Source organism: Saccoglossus kowalevskii, chromosome 12, assembly GCF_978046115.1.
Source record: "Saccoglossus kowalevskii chromosome 12, keSacKowa6.1, whole genome shotgun sequence".
In the NCBI taxonomy this organism is placed as follows: domain Eukaryota; kingdom Metazoa; phylum Hemichordata; class Enteropneusta; family Harrimaniidae; genus Saccoglossus; species Saccoglossus kowalevskii.
In genome coordinates this window covers 24,302,253-24,329,306 of record NC_140652.1, presented here as the reverse complement: position 1 = coordinate 24,329,306, position 27,054 = coordinate 24,302,253, and the positions used below count along the sequence as shown (strand labels likewise).

Sequence of the window (27,054 nt, the reverse complement as noted above, 5' to 3'; positions counted from 1 at the left end):
CTGCGTGTGCGTCAAATGACCATAGCGTGTCATTGTTTACAAACAAGCTTCTGCCCGTGAGCCTTTGTGTTTTTTAAGCATGTGTTGCTATCGTCGCTTGGAACTCAATTCTTGCACGTGCACAGGTGACGACCCTTCCGCTTCAATTATGAGCTGCACGTTTTCAGACATTTGTTTTTTCAATAAAACTCACCACTTTCGAAATAAATCTGTATAATTTTGATCAAGCCTTGTAGACATTGGGAAATTATGTCCATGTCCCCACACATACTCGCAGAGCCAATGTTACAAGCCAGATAAAAAAAAGAAAGAAAAAAAAACACCTTTATATTAAGGTCATTAGACAATTTATTCACAATGATAAAATGAATATATATGGATGTTTATAAAATAGTTAAATATTTGTACATTTTCTTGAATAATGTTACAGATAACGTTCTTCATTACAAGAAAATGCCATTTGTACTACACCACGGTTACTTTTTTAGTAACAGTGATTACACTCAGTGCTGCATATCGCATGTTTTAGCTGCCTAGCTTGTTTTCTGATTGCCAACAGTTTTCTTTGCTCAGTGTTTACTGAACTCATATCTGTTGAAAACTGAACATTTTTACTAGAAATCTGACAGTTTTTTTGAACAAATTCTTCATATCCGTGACAGGTCTACTGAATACGCTATTCGATAACCTGAAACCATGATGGTGACCTTATGACGACACGCACCTAAAAAGGTGGGATCTGTTCATATTGATAATTTTTTCGTTCTGATCACTGTGACATTGTCTGTTCACACTCAGACTAGTAATCTGAGGTTCACACAAAAAGAGTTAGACATGTGCATTGTGGTCACCAACCCTGATAGAATTCAAAATTCAAAAAAAACCCACTTTTTCGCAGTATAACTATAATATACGCACTCCACATGTGAACAACAGTTGACTACATTGGAAGCCTTGACCCTCACCAGAGCAAAGTTCCAAAACTAGCTCTTACTTCCTGCCAATAGGTTGTTGTCGTTGTAACCGTATGTAGTCAAAAAGTCCCATAGTATATTCAGCAACATATACGAAGGAGGGTGAAATGTGCAAAACGCGGCTGAGATGACACCCCCCCACTCTTCATAGTATTAGGAACATTACATTAACTATCAGTTTAATGTAATAAAACACAAGTTTAGGTGTTTTGATAGCAACCAATACATTGCCTCTAACATTGAAACTGGTGCATCTTTTGTGCATATCCTTAATGCTTTGGTACATCAATTAATATAACAAGCAGCCTATCGGCTGAGATAGCTCCGCTGTTAGAAATGCACATTTCAATTAAAGAACTGAAGACATCATCAGAAAATGAACAATATGTATAGTATCAAAGCAATCGGACTTACAGTTTTTAACAAGAAGTCGAAAATATCACTTTCTACCAAAAATGACTAAAATATTCACCAAAATTAGAGAATTGAAGATATCATCACGAAATGAACAAATCTGAGAAAGGTCTACATGTAGTATCTAAATATGTAATATCAAAGCAATTGAACTATTGGTTTTTAACAAGAAGTCGAAAATATCACTTTTTACCAAAAATTACAAAAATATTCACGAAAATTAGAGAATTGAAGACATCATCACAAAATGAACAAATCTGAGAGAGGTCCACATGTAGTACCTATATATGTAATATCAAAGCAATCGGACTTGTGGTTTTTAACAAGAAGTCGAAAATATCACTTTTTACCAAAAATTACAAAAATATTCACCAAAATTAGAGAATTGAAGATATCATCACAAAATGAACAAATCTGAGAGAGGTCCACATGTAGTACCTATATATGTAGTATCAAGGCAATTGGACTTGCGGTTTTTAACAAGAAGTCGAAAATATCACTTTTTACCAAAAATGATAAAAATATTCACCAAAATTAGAGAATTAAAGATATCATTACAAAATGAACAATTCTGAGAGAGGTCCACATGTAGTACCTATATATGTAATATCAAAGCAATTGCACTTGCGGTTTTTAACAAGAAGTCGAAAATATCACTTTTTACCAAAAATGACAAAAATATTCACCAAAATTATAGAATTAAAGATATCATTACAAAATGAACAAATCTGAGAGAGGTCCACATGTAGTACCTATATATTTAATATCAAAGCAATTGCACTTGCGGTTTTTAACAAGAAGTCGAAAATATCACTTTTTACCAAAAATGACAAAAATATTCACCAAAATTAGAGAATTGAAGACATCATGAAATGAACAAATCTGAGAGAGGTCTACCCAAGGTACATATACACCAAGTATCAAAGCATTCAGGCTTGTAGTTTTCAAGAAGAAGTCGAAAAAGTAAAACATTGACACGGACGACGACGACGACAGACAATCACTCATATGATAAGCTCCGCTCGACAAAGTCGACAGCGGAGCTAAAAAACAGTATAGAACAAATGCTCTATGTCATTTTCAGAAAACATTACAAATTTAAAAAGCAATTAATAAAAAATGTGAAAAACAGTTCATGATTAAGGTTTGACTATATCACTGTATATAAATAACTTAGTTCTGAGCACAATCCTCAATAAACAACTACCGGTATATTACAAACAGAAAACTGTTATCAGTGATGGTAAAACTTGTGGCATGTGATCACATCACATAACTATGTAGGTTGAATAATTTAATCCACAAGATTTCATTTTTCACCGAGATCACCATTTCCTGACGACACATTACATGGATGTTGTATGCTCTTATTTATCAGCCCTTTGTATAAGATCTCATTTTCCTTCAAGATCACAAACTGACACACTTTTGTCCAATACTAAAGTATGTTACAAATCACTCCATGAAAGCCAATGTTTGATTGAATGTCCAGGCAGCTGTTGTTGTTGTTGTTGTAATCAACCGACACACTTTTGTCCAATACTAAAGTATGTTACAAATCACTCCATGAAAGCCCATGTTTGATTGGATGTCCAGGCAGCTGTTGTTGTTGTAATCAACTGACACACTTTTGTCCAATACTAAAGTATGTTACAAATCACTCCATGAAAGCCAGTGTTTGATTGGATGTCTAGGCAGCTGTTGTTGTTGTAACCAACTGACACACTTTTGTTCAATAGTTAAGTATGTTACAAATCACTCTATGAAAGCCATTGTTTGATTGGATGACATTTCAGTGATAGAGATTGATTCTCTGTGTGATTGCAGTTCGACATATTGGACATTTATGTATTAGTTCAGAACACTTCCTACATGTCATGTGACCACACTGAAATGCAACATCTCGCGTAGTTTCCATGCAAATGGGGCAACAGTGCTTATCTTCTAATGCCCTTGCTTTTTCTTGAAGTTCTTTTTTTTCTTCTTCTAGTTTTTTGGCGTGCTGAGCTTGGAGTTTGAGTTCCTGAGCCCTGCGTTCAACTTCTACACTTCTGGTTCGTTGCTGCTCGGGGCTTGCATTTGGTGGAACTGAAATAAATTGAAAAAAAAGAACTTTAATGATTTTCAACTTTGTTGCGACTACATAGAAGTTAAAATTCTGGCATGGCATTTTAGAATGTGCTAGCACACTTTGAAGGGAGAGTCTCCAAAAATCTCTCACAAATTCGAAAAATAGTCCCATTTATAGTCTGCAGAAGATTGGGATAAAAATAGCCACATTTTTTGAGTAAAAACTGAAAATTGACTCATATTTTGACTGTTAGCTCCAAAACTAGGGTTTATTTCCAGAAATTTTGAAGAATATAAGAAAAAGGTATGGAAAAATTTAGACAAGATAGTCTGGTGATGAAAAGGTTAATGCCTGTGACTGGCATTTGACTGTCTGAAAAACAAAATTTTGAAATATGAAGCTTGTATATATTTTCAATTCAAATATAGATCTTAACAATATTTGAAAACCAGTCATTATTTCATAGAAACTAGTTTGGGAACTTTTTATTTTCTCTTTGTTGTATATTTATTATAAGCTTACATTCAGCAAATTTTAATTATTGATTTTAATTAGCATTTTAATTGTTCTCAATTGTGAGAAGAAGTTAGGGCATCATGTTTTGTATCTTAAACTTTGAATGACATAATTTTTCCCGCCAAAATTTTGAGATAATTTTTTCCCGCCAAAAATTTGACATAATTTTTCCCGCCAAAATTTGACAATTTTTTCCCGCCAAAATTTGTACATAATTTTTCCTGCCAAAATTTGGACATAATTTTTTCCCAACAAAATTTTAGTGCAACTTCTACAGAATAAATTTATAGCTTTATATAATATTTTGCGACATAAATTAATAATCACAAATAAATTCCAAATGGAAAGTTGACTTACGTGCAGGTAGTGGTCTGTTTGCCATTTGCCCAAACAACAGTGCACTCTGCGGCTGTCCTGGTTTGTACTCCGGTGTCACCATTCCTGGTTGGATGTTATAATAGGAACTATGCGGCTGTGGTGGCTGCTCATTTAAGGCCATGTAATGACCCACAGCACCCGTTTGTTGCAGCGACATGTAAGACGTTGAAGAGTCCGAAGATGATGATAGCTGAGCAGGTGTCTGTGGTAACTGTCTTGTGAGTGGTTGATACACTGTCGGTTGCTGTATCTCACGAGGTGTCGATTGGCTCGGCTGTGATGCGTTTGCTGAATATATTGGACAGTCTTTACCAAACTCCACCGACATGACTTGAATAAGACCACGGAGATCAGAATTCGGCTGCAAAAAGAAATCAAAGAAAGCTTAGAAAGAACTCCCGTGTGCTGAGAGTATTGAAGACACATTAAAAATTAATTAAAAATTACTTGTACATGAGATATTGATGGAAAAGCTGAAAACTGATTATGTAAATCAGGTAACTAATATGAACAGAACAGAACAAAAAAATTATGAATTATTATGCTAATTAGAGAATTAATATGAACAAATTTTAACCCAAAATTAATGAGGCCTGTCTATTGTTCTAGAGCATTTATGTACCAAATTTTATTCAAATGTGATGATCAGTAATTGAGATATCAGTGTTAATTAATTATGTTAATTAGGAGATTAATAAGCATAAATATTTACCAAAAACTAATTGGGTTTCTGCATAGTTCTCTTTAAAAGTTTCATTAAAATCCAATTTGTGTTTTTTTATATATCAGTGGAACATTATGCAAATTAGGTAATTAATATCCAATTAAAACTAATCAGGTCTCTGCATAATCCTAGAAGATCTATGTAGCAAGTCTCATTGAAATATGATGATTACTACTTGATATATCAAAAGCTGAAAATTAATTAATTATGCAAATTAGGTAATTAATATGTACTCATATTACCCTAAAAACTATCAGGTCTGTGCAGTGTCCTATGACATCTATGTACCAAGTGTCATTGAAATGTGATGATTACTACTTGAAATATCAAAAGTTGAAAATTAATTAATTATGCAAATTAGCTAATTAATATATACTGATATTATCCTAAAAACTATCAGGTCTGTGCAGTGTCCTATGACATCTATGTACCAAGTGTCATTGAAATGTGATGATTACTACTTGAAATATCAAAAGTTGAAAATTAATTAATTATGCAAATTAGCTAATTAATATATACTGATATTACCCTAAAAACTATCAGGTCTGTGCAGTGTCCTATGACATCTATGTACAAAATTTCATTGAAATGTGATGATTACTACCTGAAATATCAAAAGCTGAAAATTAATTAATTATGCTAATTAGGTAATTAAAATCCAATTAAAACTAATCAGGTCTCTGCATAATCTTAGAAGATCTATGTAGCAAGTCTCATTGAAATATGATGATTACTACTTGATATATCAAAAGCTGAAAATTAATTAATTATGCAAATTAGCTAATTAATATATACTGATATTATCCTAAAAACTATCAGGTCTGTGCAGTGTCCTATGACATCTATGTACCAAATTTCATTGAAATGTGATGATTACTACTTGAAATATCAAAAGCTGAAAATTAATTAATTATGCAAATTAGGTAATTAATATGTACTCGTATTACCTTAAAAACTATCAGGTCTGTGCAGTGTCCTATGACATCCATGTACCAAGTGTCATTGAAATGTGATGATTACTACTTGAAATATCAAAAGTTGAAAATTAATTAATTATGCAAATTAGCTAATTAATATATACTGATATTACCCTAAAAACTATCAGGTCTGTGCAGTGTCCTATGACATCTATGTACCAAGTGTCTTTGAAATGTGATGATTTCTACTTGAAATATCAAAAGCTGAAAATTAATTAATTATGCAAATTAGCTAATTAATATATGCTGATATTATCCTAAAAACTATCAGGTCTGTGCAGTGTCCCATGACATCTATGTACCAAGTTTTATTGAAATGTGATGATTAGTACTTGAGATATCAGTGGAAAAGCCGAAAATTGATTAATCATTATGCAAATTAGGTAATTAATATTGTACAGATTTTTACCCAAAACTAATCAAATCTGTGCATTAGTTTGGAGCATCTGTGTGAGAAGTTTCATCAAAATCCAATGAGTGGTTCTTTAGATATCAGTGGAACAGTCATGGAACAGCTAAAAATCAGCTAATTATAATGCAAATTAGGTAATTAATATGCATGGATTTTTACCAAAACCTAATCAAATCTGCGCATTGGCCCAGAGCATCTATGCACCAAGTTTCATCAAAAACTGATGTATGGTTCTTGAGATATCAGTGGAACAGATGGACACACATACACACACACACACACATACACACACACACACACATACACACACACACACACACACATACAGACACACTAACTGCAAAGACTCCCTTTTTGTGCTTCGCACACGGGAGTCAAAAAGAGAACACGGATATGACGTTCATCGTATCATGAGAATAAGAGCTGATTTATTTACGTCTAAGGTCTCCTTGATTTTAAACCAATCTGAATCTATGTGCTGCTTAAGTTCACACCAAAGTCACATAAGATCCCTTATATTTATCCGCCCTTGATTATACTTACATGTTTCCAGTGCTGCAGATATGGTAATAAAATTTTTCCAGCCGGGTCCACATACGGCGATGCTTTAATAGCCATATCAGGAGTGGGTCGGAGAAAGCAAAGCGGCCGACAGTCGGGATACTCCCTTGGGATCCACACACAAATTGGTATATTGTAAACATTGCCTGTAATGAAACAAATATTATTGAAAAAAAACATAAACCGATAAGTACATCTCTGATAGCAATTACCTTGACGCATTTTATTACTTCCTTCTCAATTTAATTTTTTTTAGAGATTTTGGCTTTGAAATTGGCTACCCTCAGAATAGACCGTTTTCCGTTCACTGCGAGAATCACGCGTTATGCGTGAAATCGAACGTAAAAACAGGACAAACAAAGGTCATAGCGTCGTAGTGGTGTCAAACATCGCATGGGATTCGACAAACGCGAAAGTATTTTGGGGGCATTTCCATGCTTAATAATGTGCTGTACACATTTGATGATAGACAATTTCGATTAAGTAAGGGTATTCAAAAGCAATATTCCTCTGTTGATGATCGGCCGGTCAATGTGAGTCATGAAATAAAGAAATTCAAGTTCAAAATCAAATCATTTGATTTTTGCGGCAGACGTTCGACGCGCTTCGATCATGCATCTCGCAAGATCTCGCAGTTGAACGGGAAATCACCTTCAGAATACAGAGGTTCAAGTTCAGATGTCTGAATAGAACCCCAGTTTAGGTCAGTAACTCTCTAGAACCCCAGTAAAATGTTCCACTGATTTTTCCGGACTAGATAGTGAAATTCGTCAACATTTGTTTCTATCAAAATGAAAACGCGTCGACAACGCGTTCAGATTCCATGTAAACAAAAACGCATATCGCATGGAATGCAGCATAACATTTGTGTTGATTTAAAGTTTACAGTAGACTACAGAACTTACCCTCTCAGGTACCATGAGAGAATTTTAATTTTCAGTTGAAAGTAAAGTAGCCGGGGTCCGAGAATCGTAGTTGATCAAATCGTTACAATACAGACACTGCCCCTTTCCCTTTCTCAATTTTTCAGTTACCACTTCATCTTCGCACGGTCAAAGTCACTTCCTTGTCAACCATGCCCAACAAAATTTGTTCCTAATATCTTTATGCCCCTAAAATATTCTCTTCGATTTTAGACGTTTCAGAAAATCGATCCCTGGGGCTTAGAAATCCGCGGATCCGCAGAAAATTCTCATCCCTGTATATTTTTATGCAATTTTTTCAATAATTTTGAACCCAATAGAAATAATTTTTTATTACCTACAGGATCAACATTTTTTTTAAAAATCTGCCAAAAAATTATGCACCTTTGATGTGTGAAAGTTGAAAAAAGTTGACTCTGGTGTTCAAAGGGTTAAACAAAGATTGTGCCTGAAGGTTGCTGGTTGAACGTCAAAAATACCCAACAAATGTTGGTGTAACATTTTTTTAATTTGTCTGAAATTTTTGTTAATTTTGGAGAAATTGAAAATAATTTCCCATAGGCTATGTACAGCAGTTAATAATTTTAAAAAGATTATGGAATTTTTTTTGAGAATTTATTAATTTGAATAGATATTGTCTTACCTTGGTAAGTAATTGGCACAGTGCCAGTCAAGTTCATTGTCTTTATGAGGCGGCCATTACTGTCCTCTGTTATCATAAAAACAAAAGAATAAATTATAATGTCGCTACTTTTTTTGCAGGTACTGTAAAATGACTAATTTTCACTGGGTTTAAATTTCACTGATTTACCATTTCAGGCATATTCAGTGGGTTTTAAATTCACGGTTTTATCATTTAGATAATGTGTTCTATGCTAAATTTTACATATTCACTGTGTTTTAATTTAGCGCATTTTTCCAGTCAGCGAAATAAGCTAAATTAAAACCCAGTGAATAATTACCCCCTTTACAGTATTAAGACTTCTTCACTTCTTGTTTGGTTATTGTAATACGCTCACTACAACAGAACCTCTAAAAAATGTGATATCATTGTTTTTTAATTCTTTCAGTGTTTTAAATGGTTTGTTAAATATTTTTTTTTTTTATTCAACATATAAATTTACATAGACAAGTACAAAAACAAAACAAAAACAGCCAACAGCTACATATAACAATATAAACTAATACGCTAAGTATTGCGTTAGTGGTCCCCATCGGTTTCTGAATAGGACACTTTTGTCATTGAATCTGTAAATTAAACACTTTTTTAACTTCACAAATGCATAGTCTGAAAGAGGATACTTTTCTGTCTTGTCTACAATCATATATTAATTGTTTTGCAATGATTATAATGTAATTCAAAATATTCTGAAGATTAGAGAATCCAGTAATGGTAATATCATTTGTCAACTATAAATGCATGTTACTAGTTTTGTTCCACCATTCGACGAAGTCTGCCCAAAACAATTTAACACGTTTGTTAAATATATTGTAAACAAAAAACACTTGGAATTTAAAAGGAATCATGTGAGTTGTGTGATGATCAAAAAATTGCAAGAAATAAGTTTGCTAGAAATAATAAAGTTATTTTATCAAATTTTACTTTGAAAATGGGAATTTTCTCAACTCCGAAGATTAAGCCCTACTTATCATAAAGGCCTACTAGAGCTGGAAGACAAAAATGTCTGCCTAGAAATATACAATCCCCCACTCCACAAGAAAAGCAATTATCTTGTTCCAGCTAATGCTATGACTGTTGTGGTCAAATGTTAATTCATAGCAGCTTGCTCACCATGACAAAATGCATCAAAATCTGGAAACAATTAAACCTTTATATCTGATATCTTTGTTAATTTCTTTTCGTAGAATTTTGGAATAAATAAATTTACTGGAATTATACATAGGGAATGAAATTAAATCGTCACAGCAAAAAAATAATGTTTAGATAAATTTGAATATGAACGTTTGACAATTGTGGCGCTTTTTTTTAGGCGTTTTGTTTACATTCATTATAAGCTTTTGGTGTAACAGCAACTTCTACTCGCTTTCAGTGATGTTGGGGTTATTCACGTTCATTCAATACATTATTCCCCTAGTTGTTCTTCCCTAAACGTGCATCGAACACGAAACTTCTGTTTGGAAATTAACTATTTGCACATTTAAGAGTCACAATGCAAATGTGCCATTTTAGTTAATAACTAGTTTTGATTTAATCATGTTTTCTAGTATTTTGTGGTATCACCTTGCCAAGTCAAGCAAGAAATTGTTGTTGGTGATAGTCAGCTGAAGAGGTCAAGGGTCAAATCATAACCATGAACCAATCGTAGTGCAGAAATATATAGATAGATCTTAGAGTATAGTTATATAAAAGAAATATCGCAAGGTGATATTGTAGGAAAGTATATGATATTTGGGTTGACTACTAAATATCAGTATTCTTACCTTTATCGTCTAGTCTTGGATTGAGATTTCTATAATCGGCAAGTGTTTCATGTACATCCCGCTTCACAGCGTTTTTATGTTTGTACTAAAATAAAACAAAATTTTACGCTGAGCATCAACATTTCTAATACAATCATTTTCGCGTCAAAATTTGGTGCACAATTTTTATATTTTAAATCTTAGATGAAATCCCCTGGTATTGAAACAAGGGAACATTTTCAACAGACATATCTGCACTTTCATTGACCAATCCCTAACTGTATAGGATACGAAAAAAAAAAGTTTGGAGAAAAAAAGAAGATCACTTACATTTTTAACCGCTGTGTGTATGAATCCTTTGCATTGTTCTGCATGTTCTAAATATGGTTGGTTACCAAGGATACTGGATGAGCCACGTCTTACGTAATCACTATCGTTAGAATCCATTGAAGAGATGGAATTAAGTGACGCTATACAGAGAAAGAAAAATCTGATTTGAAAACGAAAAGGAGGACATGACCTGAATATTTGTCACAGCTCGGTTATAACATGGCCAATACTGTAATGATGTTATTTTGATAATATGCAGAAACCAGAAAAAAAAAACATGTTTATCAGAAACAAAAATATTGTTAGGTCATTAACCTTTTCACCATACAAATTTCCATGTTGTTTTTTCTTCTTCAATATTTCTGAAAATTAACCCCAATTTTAGAGCCAACAGAAAAAATTTATTAAGTACATATTTTTTTTCCAACCTTCTGAAGGACAGTTCAGACTATAAACAGGACTATTTTGTGAATTTGTGATGAAAACAAGGAAGGGGTGGTGACAGGATTAAGATTATTTGATTTGCTTATACTATGTTACTACAATATTTAAAATAAAAAAACAACAACGAAATATGGGGTCACCAGCCTAGTAAGATACTGTGTCCAAAAAATGCCTTTTTTTGCCGACTAACTGTGATATTACTAACATTTATATAATATGTTTTTGAGCTTGTCATATATTGTCATTAAGATGGTGATATACTGCTTTTGAAAACTTTGAATAAATTGCAATATCATTTACTATATTGTACACAAGTTGGTATTCCATTACATGCACTGGAAATTCTCCCTCACCAGCCATGTTCTACATGCATAGTACCAGTAGTCATCTAAACTCAAATTTGATACAAACTTTCATTGTCTTGTTAAATTAAATAAAATCTGAGTATATGTACCATACCTATTGATACACTGCTGACTGTAGATGGTCTTCTCTGTTGCTCCAAAGGTCTAGAACTACTTCTTGCATACACCGGCATCTTTTCACTGAAAGCTGCTATGATGACGCCTAACAGACCGGCCGTGGTGAACGCGGGCTAGAAAACACAACCATAGAATTTTCTATTACCACAAACTGTGTAATATGTTATCTATCATAACGCAGACAAATTTTTGTACTCGGTAAATAGTCAACAGCAAAAGTAAAGCCCTCTATAAACTAAATGAAAACATAGTTGAACTCTGGTGACCTTGCCCTTTGTTATATAATATAATTCCCTTTAACATATTTTGTTTCAATATAAATATGCATTGTCATAATTAATTTTGAAAACAAACAAGTTTTGGGGTTGAACCAACAGTGGGGAATCAGTCTACCGTATGTCCTTTAAAGATGTAAATATCTTACAAAAACATTGGTGCCTTATTTGTTTAATTATTTTAAGGGACATAATTTCCAGCTTTATTCAAAGTAATTCAGATATTTTAGTATAAAAACAAATGCTGCACAAAAAAAAGTGCTGCATTTAGACGTGAATAGATTCATATAACATGCAAGATAACAGAAAATCTTATATTTGTACAGGTGTCTGTCAAAAATTAATGATTCACTGAGACAAATATGAACTGCCTGCCTCATTGTGTGACTACTGTATTATATGAAAAGTAAAAAAAAAAACACCCTTTATGAATAGCTATCATGTTGCAAGCTCTGCTTTGTATGCAAATCAACTTAAATAGTTAGTTGGTGTCCAGTGGAGGGAAAAGTCAACAGTACTGTTGCCTCCTGAAAATCTACATCTTCAAACACTGCAATCTCTGAAGTGCGTTTTTAAACTAGTATTATAAAAACTCTATCATTCTGTTCTAATAGCTAAAACGTATTCCTGTAAGTTTTCATTTGTCGAATGAACTGTTTGTCAAATACAGAATACATATATTTTAGAACAATTTTCTTTTTAAAATGTGGATGAAATGTTTTGCTTTTTATGTATTTTTTATGTATTGTTTTTGATTTGATAACTTTGAACTAAACAGATTTTCTATTAGCTTCAGATCTTGATCAAAGTTTGGCACCCAGTTCATAGGAGTGCTTATATTTATTTTCTGACATCTTGTTTTCTGTAAAGATTTTATTGGTAGGTTTGCAAATGTGTATCAGACTGTGCAATCTCTCCATGAGTTGGTTTTGAAACACAGTATGGGATTCTGAGATACATTACCAAGGATATTATTACAAGATAAATCATTTGCTTCATTGAACACATACAACAATGCATATTTCCACTGAGATCAGTGACCTTTGATATGTATCACCAGTGATCAGTCAAGTAGAAACAGTCAAAATATTTTATCAGATTTTCTCAATTTTTGCATGATATTTTTATACAGGACATCTGTTGTTCAAACTCAGGGAAGACTTTATACTGATGAATAAGGTGACCAAGTTTGATGAAGTTTGGAATAGAATTAGTAAAGTTATTATGCACACAATAACAATTATTAACGACGACGATGACGACAACAACAACAACAACGACGACGAACAAAATTTTTCCCTTAATATACCTTTCCCTTCCATCTTTGATGGTACGGGCAAGGTAAAAAGTAGGTTTGATAATAATTAAAGTGCGGTGGTTGTCGCGTAGTCGTGTTTGAATTTAACTTAAACAAACAATGTATTTTACACGCGTTATGTCTGTCGCTATGAGACTAACAAACATCCCAGAAATTTAAACCACCATGATGGTTACAATTTACTTACTAATTTGCATATTATTTATTAATTACATCAAGAGTAGTACAACTACTACACATGATTTTTCCGCAAATTATCATTTTGATTTAAAAAGTCAGTGGCACAGTGGCAGTCAGGATAATGACTGTGGCGGTGTGGCGGTCGGTGTGGTGGTTGACCAAATCATTGTGACGAGACCGTGACCCTGTTTGTATTCTGGGTAGAACACCAATTAATGTAGATATTATATACATGTATAAAAAAAAAAAAAAATTACAAATAATAAATATGATACACATAAAAAGTTAATAAACATAAGAATTATATATATATATATATATACTTACATAATTCCATTCATGTAAGTAAGGAAGATATATTTTCCCCTCTCTGTCCACATACTGTGACGGTTCCACGTACATATCACTAGTCGGTTCTACGTAACAAATCGGCCCATCTTCTGGATGCGTTCTTTCGAACCATATACGTATTGGTATATTGTAATTGTTACCTGCATTTGAAGAATAAACAGTTAACCAAGTCATAATACTGACTGATAATGGTAAGGTAAATTTTTTTATTCAGATTAAAGCAGTGTTGTCACCTGCACATGCGTCAAATGGTCATAGCGTGTCTTTGTTTACAAACAAGCGTCTACTCATGAGCCATTGCGTTTTTAATGTGTGTTGTTATTGTTGCTTGGGACTCAATTCCCGTGTGTGCGCAGGTGACGACCTCCCGCTTTAATACAGAAATTACTATTATGAATTACTGTATTTGTTAGAACATCTCTAAAAGAAGTGCATATAAATAAAAAATTGCAATAAATACATACTGGAATATTCAAGTATTTTATTTTTGTGACAGACCTGCCTCTGTCATTTATATAAGCACGTGTGCTACTAATAGCGCAAATACAGTACTGCAAAAACTATTTATTTTTCAGCAATTACCGTACTTGTTTTCGCTTTTCATACAAACTTGAGACACTTGATCCGATTAAAATCAAATTCAAATTTTGTAACTATTCACAACCCACAAACATTCTTCCAGAATGTTTTGACAATTTTGATCAAGCTTTTAGCTAATGGAAAATTATCTTTATTTGGTCAACAAAAAAAAATATATAGAAAATTACGTAACAAGCAGCCTCTCGGCTGAGATAGCTCCGCTGTTAGCAATACACATTTCAATTAAAGAACAGAAGATATCATTAGAAAATGAACAATATGTATAGTATCAAAACAATCAGACTTGCGGTTTTCAACAAGAAGTTGAAAATATCACTTTTTACCAAAAATGACAAAAATATTCACCAAAATTAGAGAACTGAAGATATCATCATGAAATGAACAAATCTAAGAGAGGTCTACCCAAGGTACACATACACCAAGTATCAAAGCATTCAGGCTTGTAGTTTTCAAGAAGAATTTGAAAAAATAAAACATTCACACGGACGACGACGACGGACGACAACGGACAACCACTCATATGAAAAGCTCCGCTCGACAAAGTCGACAGCGGAGCTAAAAATAGAGAAATTGTTGCACAGACAAGTGTATGGTGATCAAAGTTTTCACATGACTGACCAGAATACGAATAAAATTTACCTTGAAAACAGACCGGTACAGTGCCTGCTAAATTAAGCAGAGTCTTCTCACTACCGTCAGTAAATACTGAAATGAGACAAAAAATAATAATGAATCATGACAACATTGACACATAAATGACAGTTGTAACGTTAACCACCAATTTCAGGGTAGTATGATCCTAGACAAAAATTAGAGAAAGTTATTTATCTATACATTTACATCTTTTTACATCAGAATTCTGTGACTAATAAACAAGTTTTGAGTTGTAGTGTGGCATCAGTTGGTTTCCAATGCAATAATGGGGGGAGGGGGGTTGTTGATTTCTTGCTCGGGGAATTTGTTCACTGGTTTCCCTGATTCTGAGATCATTCTGATGAGCTGGTGAACGTTTACACAGCAAAATCAACCCCACCCCCAAGCAGACGAAATTGAAATGTATTTACACCAGAGCTAGTAATTTTTTAAGGTAATATTGGAACTCAAAACTTGTCTATTTTTTTTACATTTCCACCAGAGGAAAACTTATTGAACACTACAGATGTGAATAGGCATGATGTAAACCTGCAAGCAGAAATGAGCTTTCACCAACATCAGCTTATAATCAGACAGATATAGCAGGACTCAAAATTAATGAGACCGTAAAGGTGAATGCCTAGTTGCTTTGATCTCCTTTCAAAATAACATTTTCTTCATAATTTCAATGACCTCAAGGCATTTTTTTTAAAATTATGCCCATTCAAAATAATCAAATATTTTTATCACAATTTCAAAGACTATGCCTGGAAAATGAGTTCCCTCAGACCCCCCCCCCCACCAAGGGAATGATTTTATACCTTTTCTGCCTTTTTTAAATCATATACTCAAATTTATGAATCTATCCATAATCATTTTTGAATCAAGATCTCAAGAATAAATAACTGAGTGTTTTTTGTTGATCTGGACGTGTTTGCTTCTGCATTCTTTGGTGTTATAATATAATAGACTGTGCACGATGCAAGGTACATGTACCAAGGATCCAAGGTACCAAGGCCAGGAAGATAAGTACCCAGTATGTTTGCTTTGATGATGAGGTAATCACTGAGAAAAAAATACAGATTACAATAAAATATTTTATTTTAGCTGGAATTAATTTTCGCTGAAAAGACCTTTTTAGGTGTTTTATTTTAATTGATTTTGAACAAGTTGAATGTAAACTATAAGAAAAAAGGTACTAGTAAATTCGCTGGATTTTATTTTCAATGAATTATTCCTTCAGCAAAAATAGCTGAAATTAATTCCAAGTGACAGTAACAGAACTTATGTGAAATAACTTTTTTCAATTTGTGCAAATTCCTTTTTATTCTCATTGTAGTTGGTAAGATTACTTAACAGTTTACTTAACTCCCAACAAAATGAAATAATTTCGAATTCTCGCAAGTGAGTCTCAGCACTTTAGTTTTCTAACCAATAGAATGTGATTCACCAGGTGGGAATATGTTAGCTTTCACCAACAATGAAAATGTAATCGCACAAACTGCTGAAGTGGCAAGTTCAAACAGAATTGCCACAATACTTCTTTGTAGTGATTTTGAAAGCACTGTCCTTGCCCTGACAAAGATCATCCCATATTACGTACCCCTTCACCTGCGATATCGTAACAATAGACAGCATGTTTATGTTTTACTTGACTGGACAAATTAACCGATATTTACTTCCTCAACTGAGGCAGACTCATAACAAACTGGTATGCATTCTATAAGGTAAGTCGTCAATTGGGGTTATGTTTGATTTCATCCACATCTTCTTATTCACAGTTAATTGTTGATTAAACTGTGTATTTCAACTATTGCCAGTCACTATTGAAAGAGGGAGTCATCTGCTAACACACAAAACCAGTTATTTTTTTCTATTTTGCTCTGTCCATTTAAGTCACGTTTTCTTTATTTATTTCCTTTTGTCTGAAAAAAATTCGTGAAAAAAATTTAAATAAAAAAATAATCACCTACCATAATTTTCCACGAGTAACTTCAACGTCGGAAATCTCTGAAATACAGGTCGCAGATCTTCAATCACTTTTGTCTCATCTTTGTACTGAAAATAAAAATGTATTTGTAAATAACAATCTTACAAACAAAGTTACCTGTAATAAATAGTTTTTAACATGAACCATATTAATCTGTTCAACCCTAATTATGGATTGACGCAAATCTCTGGATTCTAGTGGCTGGTTGCCCAACTTTTTTTTACAGTTTCTGTAATGAGGAAATAAACACATTGAAAAAAGATATGTCTCAATTGAAAACCATGATCCAGGATTTAAAATTAAGGCCTGCTGGGCCCAGATAGTCTGATTTCACCTTCAATGAAAGCTGTTAAGTTTTGATTGAATGAGAAAATTTAAATTGCTGCCAAATCACGTTCAAAAAAATTTAAAATATCAAAATTGTCCTCGTGGATATGTGAATAAGATAAGATTTCAATGATCAAAAGGGAAATTTACAATTTACATGAGTGTGAAGACAGTGTATGGATTGATTCGCGTATGATTTGCGTTCAATGCATGCATGATTCACATACGCTTGATACTCCCATTGAAATAACTATAATTCATGCAAATGTTGATATATAGCAATTTCAGTTAATTTAACAATATTTTAATGTGGAAAAGCAGAGATCAATTTAGTATATCTGTGGAATTCATGGCTTTCATAGTGTGCATGACAGTTCCTTAACACATAAGTGAATGCACGGAAAGTCAAAGAGCAATGATTAAAAATAATAACATCAACGTCCTTGTTTCAGGGATTTTATTTGTTTTTTTAATTGCGCGGTGATAATTTGAGACTATATAATAATTTACATAATATTCTTTCAAACATATGTATGCATTTCTCGTCTGTTTCCGTTGCTAGTGCTATTTTATACATGTTTGAGCCCACATGACTTTCGATGTGAGCGAGACTGTGGGACTATTTATAACCATCATTTTCTCTTTTTGTGTAAATTATAGATATTTCAATTTGTACGTCAATCGTACACAAATCAAACCATACACTGTCTTAACACTCGTTCAAATTACCCTGGTACTAAAGTTGGCAACAAAGAAATGACTGATATATTTTGAATATTCAATAAATTGAATTTACACCATCAAATAGGACAGGCACCTTTCCTTTCTCCAACCTGATTAATGGACAGGCAATTTGAGTTTTTAATATAAATATAAAATTTCACATTTTTAGCATCAAGTGATAGAATCAGTGGAATCCGACTTCGTTGATAAAGAATCACACGTACAGAATAACTTATTTCAGAAAATAATGATAATCGATTCATAACTTTCAGGAAGTGTGTACTGCGTATTGTTATATAGTCACTGTTTACCCTGGGTAATGCAGCTTAGGTAGAACACAGTGAGCTCCTATGTGCCAACAAAGTCACCTATAACATGTAATGTATACATCATAAAAGCCCATAAGGTCTGAACTAAGTATTAAGCCACCAGTCACTGCACATACCATTTTAAAAATGTACAGGTCACACCTATGTTAAGATTTTTTGTCAGACTTTCACAAAAAATGAAAGAAAACTTAAATTTTCATGAAAATTTAAATATCAATCTAAAACTAATGACAATGCTTTGAAGAATTTTGGAGAACAGCTTAAACTAGACATTGTATTTTTTTATGTTAACTAGAGAGGAGAACCACGCAACTTTGCTTCTTAAAGTGTTTCATTTTGTACCGCAATCACATCCACTGTTCGAAACACAGTGGACAAGATGAGAATGGAGCACTACTAGTATCGGGGCTGAGGGATGAGCTGGGGGCTCTAAAAGAGATCTCTACGACCATTTGTGACTAAGGTCTATTCTGTGGGTGTTAAGGGTACAGGATATGGTTGGTAGTTTTCACACGCACACAATGTTTTATGTGTATCTGTAAAATATCAGTAATTTTTAGGGGTGTGACATGCAATCTCTTTAAAGACTGTACAAGCAGACCTGCTTGTGGGCAAAACATTCAAGCGTGTAAATAAACAACACATAAACACAGAATAATCTACCAGACTGTAACGTTTCACATAAGATTCATTCTCTGATACATGTTAGTAATAAATACTGTAATTAATTTTTAAGACTATTTTTTGCAGATTTTGTTAGGTCAAGAATATTCACAAAATATTGATTTCACTCGGGTCTCAGATTTTGACAGGTAGTTACTGCAGAAGCAATGTTTTTGTTTTTGCAAACGCTCTTAAAGTACAGAATAGGGAACATTTCTAGCAGTAAAAATGTAATGGCCAACTCGCAGAACACCATTATTTTTCTCGCCAAGATTTCACACATTTTTATGCATTTTGTCTGTAATTTAGTCATTAATTTTGTCTCAAAAATAAAATAAAAATTTGGGCATTTTGTTAAAATGTGACAAAAGTTGGCTCTGAGGTTTGAAAGGTTGAAGATCAAATGGTTGAGAGATGAAAGGTTAAATGTCATTTGATGGATTTTACAATGTTTTAAATAATTGAATCTATCAGATTCCATCGGAGTATTTTCATTTCTATCAGATATTATCTAATATTAATCAACTTTATAGATATCTTTATTATTAAAGTACTTAACACCAAAAAGTTATCAGATTATACAGATTGAGGCAGCTACATGTAATATTACAGTCACTTAGTTACATGTGGATACTAATTGCCGATAACCTGATAACATTTGGAAGTTCATTGATTACCACAACCGACATGGACAGAAATAAAACACAATTCAAGTTGAGACCATGATATTAAATAAGGAGAGAATTCTAAAAAGATTATTTGACGGTACCTCTCTTAATGCACTCAAAATTACACTATAACGATTACATTCCTAAGTGACATAACACACAATGCAGTACAATAGAGGAACTAGAAATCCCATTCTATTCTGAATATCCATTCAGCCGAGATAATAGGGACCAAGCAACTGCTCAGGTCGGGGGTCACATTGTTTTTCTGGTTACCATACCTTTGCTTTCCTGCACAGTGTTTTGATCTGACTTGGGCTGACGGCAGCCATCTTGTTTCTTCCTGCAATGCAAGAAATAAAAATAAAATTGAGTACTGGACACATTTTGCGAACCACGAGTTGTTGTACAAAGTTATGATGACTGTCTTACCTCGTATTCCTAAATTCATAATTACAATTTAAAATAGTTGAACTTAATACAAGAATAGTCAATCATAACAACTAACGTTGGCAGTTGTTTTGTTCTTTTTCAAATATCTGACATGCTTTCGAGTAGGTGTACTATGTACACACAGCTGATTTGAACAGACACAAGTGTGGATGCGAGGTAAAACTGTCAATTACGCCAATCTGTGTGTACATAGCACTGATAAAGCCGTGTTCCCCGGCCGGTGGAATATCAGATAACATGTGACAAATGTGACGTACCAACCACGGTGCTTATTAAATGCTAATTCAAGAATGCTTCGCGATGTGTGGCTGCCGAGCAAGCATGTGAAAATAAAATTTAAGTATAAAGAAAGGGATGCTGATATACATCTTCTCGCTTTGAGTAAATAATTAACCCTCAAGATGTCTCACGGCATAGTTTCCATACCTGACTGTATCAGCTGACTGATGAGTAATTATTGATATATCATAAATCACATGTAAATACTAATATTTAAAATCAGTATTAATATTGAAATATATGTTTGTATTTCTAGCGTATAGAGTACATGTACTCCCAGAAGAATTTTTAATTTTTAAAAACATACTGGTAATATTGTACACGTACGTGACAAGTATGAACAGAACATGTGCAAACATAACCACAATAAATATATGAATATTTATTATGTTTTGAATTGTGCATGTCGATTTTTAAATAAAGCCAGGAAATACTTTTTAACTTTAATTTACTTTTTGTAAATGCTTTTTAAGAACCATCATTTTTCTCACAATAATTTCAGTATTGTTTGCATACTGTAGAATACTTTATTTTCGCTTAGAATTAATTTGTGCAATTTTTGCTGAAGGAATGATCAAGTAAAAATAAAATCCAGCGAATATACTAGTAACTTTTTTTTCTATATTTTACATTCAACTTGTCAAAAATCAGTGAAAATAAATTCCATACAAAACACCCAAAAAGTCTTTTCAGCGAAAATTAATTCTAGCTAAAATAAAGTATTTTACAGTATTCAGTTTTTGCATACTGTAGAATACTTTATTTTCGCTTGGAATTTATTTTCGCTATTTTCGCTGAAAGGATGATTCCGTGAAAATAAAATCCAGCGAATATACTTTTTTTTCTCTATATTTTACATTCAACTTGTCAAAAATCAGTGAAAATAAATTCCATACAAAAAACCCAAAAAGTCTTTTCAGCGAAAATTAATTCTAGCTAAAATAAAGTATTTTACAGTATTCAGTTTTTGCATATTTAGAGGGATAACATAATAACCATTTGAGTCCACACAAAAAATACTACATATACTACCATTTACGGAACCATATCAAATTATTTTATGTGACTGAATTATCCAAGGACAAATTATATTTTTTAAAGGGTTGTAAGCAGACTTTTTTTTTTCAGTGGTTGTAGAATTGAAGATGTCAATATTGAAACTAAAGAAAAGAGCAAAACATGGAAACGCAAGGACGCAAATAAAAATAAACAACCAGATAGCATCTGGTCCATTTCCTGCAAGGTGGTCAAACTGAAAGTTCAAACAGAAAATATTGTTTCGGTACAAACATGGCGGGCCAACCAATGAAAGGATTATGGTATACATGTATGTACAAAAGCAACAACATTGCAGTGTTTTTAACATACCAATCAGAGAAGGAACCAAACAACAATTTATTGAAGATGAGTAATTGTATAACGTCTTTAGACCGTAACTGTGAGGCAGACCACCAGCACATTGTGCATGCAGGTACACGTATGTTAAGGTATCATAATATCACATAAAGAAACAACCGAATGGATGTTATAGGTCGTGAACTTTGCACTAAAAATACCAGCCAATCAGACACTCAGAAGATGACTGTGAATCATACAGTAAACAGTAGCTAATTTATGAGATTAATTGCCATTTTTCGTTAATTTTTAATTTAATATTCAACCCATGTCAGTTACTAGGGTATTAGTACAGCATAAAATTGTATGCGCAAACAGCAATGGGTATATTGAATGATTTTGTTTAAATTGTAGATTGCAAATTAAATTAAATAGACAATTCAAAAACAAGGTCTGGTTCATGTTGACAGTCCTCCACGTGTTCGGTATACAAGACCTACGCGACGCTGTATATGATCTGCATTTTAAAATGCATGGTTTGTTTACAAGATATTCAAACTTATACCGTACCACCTCCCAAGGTTGTTACGAGTTCAGCACAAAACTGAGAACAGCTGTGGATGGAAATCTGGGAACCATTTGCATTTTACATCATTTATTCCAACAAATACTGCTACGTTTGCTTTCAAAGAATATTTATATTTCCCAACAAATCATACTGATATATTTATTATTTCTCTTTAGATGCAGTAAAGTAAACACATTTATTTAAATTTGATCAAAAATACTTATCTATATAGCATCTTTAATAACAAATAATTATTAATTTTAGTGACCTCAAAAATCTCTGCGAATCTAAACAAAGTTCAGTTACATTGATACACTGATTCGTATATTTGTTTTCTCTTGATGGGTTTGAACATCAAACATATACAAAACTCAAAGAGACCACCGTCTTGTCAGAGTGTAATCATTTAGCACAGTGTCTCAGCATGTCCAGTAACCATTGCATGTGGTACATAACTGAAAATTAACAACATCTCTTTTTTGATATAATATTTCAAATCATATTCACAAATGTTTGTCATCAGTGTAGCCTCTAACCAGATATGATGTGTCATTGACATCTTCAGATTAGTTGTAACACAATTATGCGCATTTCCTTGGCATGCCGATGACGCAACAAAAAATTTTAGATTGATATATATGTAGTGATCTCGAAAAACGTCTTACTATACTTGGAATTTATAATACAACATTGTCAGTTCAGTCTGTGACTTTAGAAACTTCATACACCCACGTACAATTTTTATTTTGCTTTCAATACATGTACCTCTCCCTCAAGCAGTTACCAAGGTGACTCAACCTGATTATTGAAATCCCATTGTGATTCAAGACTTCTGCAAAATGAGTCTTGAAATGTTTAAGAGGGCACACTGTTTCACATTATGTACTAGTTAATATACCATGCTATATTTAAACCAAGTTGCAGTACTGGTATATAACCATGAAAATTCAAGGACACTCATTGGCCAGTTGAAGGGGTACAAGTAAATATTTGCGGGGAAAGAACGAGTCTTTGATGTTTTGTTTTTTTAATACTGTGTAGCATGTATGTGAAATTTTCCAAATTTATGTAACAGCATGTAAGGTCAAGTTCAAATACATTGATTAAAATCGATTGTTCTTTCAGTTTTCATTGAATTTTCATTAAATTTTCATTGAATTTTCATTGACTTTCATTGATTCAAAATCACCATTGCAACTTTGTATGCTCTGCAGATGAAGGGGAAAACGCTGATCAACTCATAATTTTGTTAATCCAATGTATCATGCCTGTTCAATGTAATACAGCCAATTGGGTATTTTTGATATCCCACCCCTGATAACCAAAGGGCTATTGTTGGCCTGATTAGTTGATGTACAGTGCTGTAATACAGGTAATTTAAGATATTTGCCATAAGTGGAATATGTTTTTAGAGATGCATATACACAGACATTGCCATTTCTAATCATGTTAGGTTATTACGTGGATAACCTCAAAGTATGCACGAAGACAGTACAGCGGGAGTATCGACCGACGCGCAGTGGAGGTTTATGCGACGGTGTAGAGTGAGTGCACACTTTGAGGTATCATTGTAATAACCTTATTATATAATATACATCTTCTCCTTCCAAGGATACATCAGGGGAATACAGAAATCCAAATGTTCAGACCAGAATCAGCGAACTTCTTTGTGTGGAGTCGGTCAAACCCTGGTGGCAGCCATGTTTGTTTTTATTATTAGAGGACGCTTATGTGCATAATTATTCCATATTTGGAATTCGCATTTCCTTATATGGTAGGATGAAAATACCCTATAAAATACCGCAAAATTACGGCACGCTGTAACCTAAGACGTTACGGTGACAGATGTATAATAATAGCCCTTATTAATATATGAATTCGATATCCAGAAAAGTTTTTGACCAAATCTTATTTTGAGACAATTATGATGACGCTCACAACAAACAACGTACATGTGAACTGAGTGGATTGTAATGGTAAATATCGATATATCACGTGCATAAATGCCAATAAACGAGATCAGGCATTGTGTTGGCATACATTGTAGATTACAGTCTGAATGTATTAATTATTATACTGTACATGCCTTAGATTTGCCGACCCATACTAGAAGGACATTGCGTTGCAGCTACCAGTATTCTTAGTAATGAGACCTTAGTACACAGTGATTGGATTATGATAGCAGACCAGGAAGAACAGTGTTTTCATATCCTGTGTTTATACTAAAACAGAATGACTTTGGTTTCATCTCGGTTCACAATATCCGTAATATAATAAACCAAGCATACTCAGTCTGTACAAGTTTTTCTAGACCCAAGAAAAGGTTCAATAGACTAAAGAAGATAAACAGGGAGTGGCCTGAATTATAGCATACTGTAGAATACTTTATTTTCGCTTGGAATTTATTTTCGCTATTTTCGCTGAAGGGAAGACTCTGTGAAAATAAAATCCAGCGAATATACTTTTTTTTCTATATTTCACATTAAACTCATCAAAAATCAGTGAAAATAAATTCCATACAAAACGCCAAAAAAGCCTTTTCAGCGAAAATAAAGTATTCCACAGTAGTTTAAAGGTATCAGAGGGTAAAGATTGAAACTAGGGTAAATGCAAATGGTAATGTAAGGTTGAAGGGTGAGCTCAGGTGACCAGGGTGTTTAAAATGTCTGCAAAGTGCAATGGATCTTAGAAGCTGATGGCAACACATTATGGGATACTGTAGTACAGTAATAGACAACTAGTATTTTCTGTTCATATGTAAAAACAGGTCAAAGGTCATAGCGTCGTAGTGACGTCAAAACATCACGTAAAATTCAACAAACGCGAAAGTATTTTAAGAGTATTTTTCGGTCTTTAAAGTTATTCAATATTTGCTCTCTCAAAAAATCTAAATTTCGAAAGAGCTATCAAAAGGAAATTCAAGTTCAAAATCAAATCATTTAACTTTTGCGACAGACGGATGGTCAGTTCGCGATTTTCACACAATACACAAGATCTCATAGTGAATGGCAAATCATGTATTGGGATCTATATATTGATTTGATTGAGTATTAGTAAGCTTGACAAAGCAGAAAAATAGGTCAAAAATGCATCATACATGTACATATGCATGCAATGTACATTTGTAACTTCTCAAATTTCAATATTATTCTGGAAAAAAACAACATTACTAGATCTAGGCTAAACCAGATTTTAATAAACTTTACTTTAAACTACTTTGTTACAACATGGAAGATTAGAAAATTGTCATGATTATAAAGAACTAAGACTTAACTATAAATATCTAACATACTGGTGGAATCATTCAGGGTTGAAATTAAAAAAAGAGGAATGTATTTATAGAATTGCTGTATACTGTAAAAGGATTAATTATTCACGGGGTTTTAATTTCGCTTATTGCGCTGACAGGAAAATGCGCTAAATTAAAACCCAGTTAATATGTAAAATTTAGCATAGAACACGTTATCTAAATGATAAAACCATGAATTTAAAACCCACTGAATAATCCTGAAATGGTAAATCAGCGAAATTTAAACCCAGTGAAAATTAGTAATTTTACAGTATCTCACTGGGATTTCAAGGCTCCAATTTCACACGCTGTGAAGGTCACTACTTTGGATTTGGAGTTGACTTAAACTCTTGCAGAAGAGATAGTGGAAAAAACTACACAAATTATTTGATTTTCTTTACGATAAGCTAAAGTTTTGTCGTGAATGATATTAAAGTAAAGATTTTGCGGTTTGCTTATATCAAATTTGTTTTTTTTTCTCCTGTGTAGGGTTTTTAAATTTTTGGGGGTTTTAAATCTCCAACCCCTTAATTAAAAAATATATTTCTGTTAGAATTTTCAGTTAGCCTGAGGAATTAGACTAAGTTTTAAAATTGTGTGTTTTCTGAATACTGATGCATTCCTATACAATGTATTACAATAGATGCATTCATGAAATTTGAAGTTCTGTTCCCTCTCGAAGGATTTTACGTCTGGTTGAACATGTCACGCTTGAATTTTAAAAACAATAGTGTCAGTTTAAATTTTTTTTTATTTATGGCCATTTAAATGAAAATTATGATGTACAATTATATGCATTTAAATGCTAATATACAAATTATTCAAAATAATGACACTGAAACCAAGTAAGATATTATATTTTTCAGGATTATTTCTGCATTTTTATGAAAGTTATTGGGAATTACTGATGCATTGTGAATATAATATACGTATATATTGATATACACATCATGTATAAGGTCATAGTGATAAACAACTGGGGTCACAAACAAAATTTTTTTGAGATAAACATAATAGTATTCTAACGGAAAAAATGTTTACATGGCCGGTTCACTTGTGAAAAATTGTTTTTTTCTCTTTGTATAAAAGTTCAAAATAATGAAATAATCTGTAAAGAACTAAATTAAAAATTAAAATAATTTCTTCTATGCTACTATCTCAGAAATCATAGAATGTGTTTTCAAATTAAAATAATTTCTCCTATGCTACTATCTCAGAAATCATAGAATGTGTTTTCAAATTAAAATAATTTCTCCTATGCTACTATCTCAGAAATCATAGAATGTGTTTTCAAATTAAAATAATTTCTTCTATGCTACTACCTCAGAAATCATAGAATGTGTTTTCAAATTAAAATAATTTCTTCTATGCTACTATCTCAGAAATCATAGAATGTGTTTTCAAATTAAAATAATTTCTCCTATGCTACTATCTCAGAAATCATAG

General features: G+C 32.9%; 1 protein-coding gene across 1 annotated transcript in view; it reads right to left on the bottom strand.

Moving 5' to 3' along the window:
• Positions 1-324: 324 nt before the first annotated feature.
• Positions 325-27,054, bottom strand: part of LOC102802857 (uncharacterized) — a 28,376-nt gene continuing 1,646 nt past the window's right edge. Inside the window, exons 2-12 of the mRNA XM_006816114.3 lie at positions 19,966-20,027; positions 16,958-17,042; positions 14,991-15,056; positions 13,728-13,891; positions 11,605-11,740; positions 10,702-10,841; positions 10,393-10,477; positions 8,594-8,659; positions 7,010-7,173; positions 4,333-4,714; positions 325-3,476 (exon numbers count right to left, since the gene is read on the bottom strand). Of these exons, the coding sequence (XP_006816177.1) occupies positions 3,181-3,476; positions 4,333-4,714; positions 7,010-7,173; positions 8,594-8,659; positions 10,393-10,477; positions 10,702-10,841; positions 11,605-11,740; positions 13,728-13,891; positions 14,991-15,056; positions 16,958-17,042; positions 19,966-20,027 (1,646 nt within the window). The 3' untranslated portion in view covers positions 325-3,180. The remainder of the gene's footprint in view (positions 3,477-4,332; positions 4,715-7,009; positions 7,174-8,593; positions 8,660-10,392; positions 10,478-10,701; positions 10,842-11,604; positions 11,741-13,727; positions 13,892-14,990; positions 15,057-16,957; positions 17,043-19,965; positions 20,028-27,054) is intronic.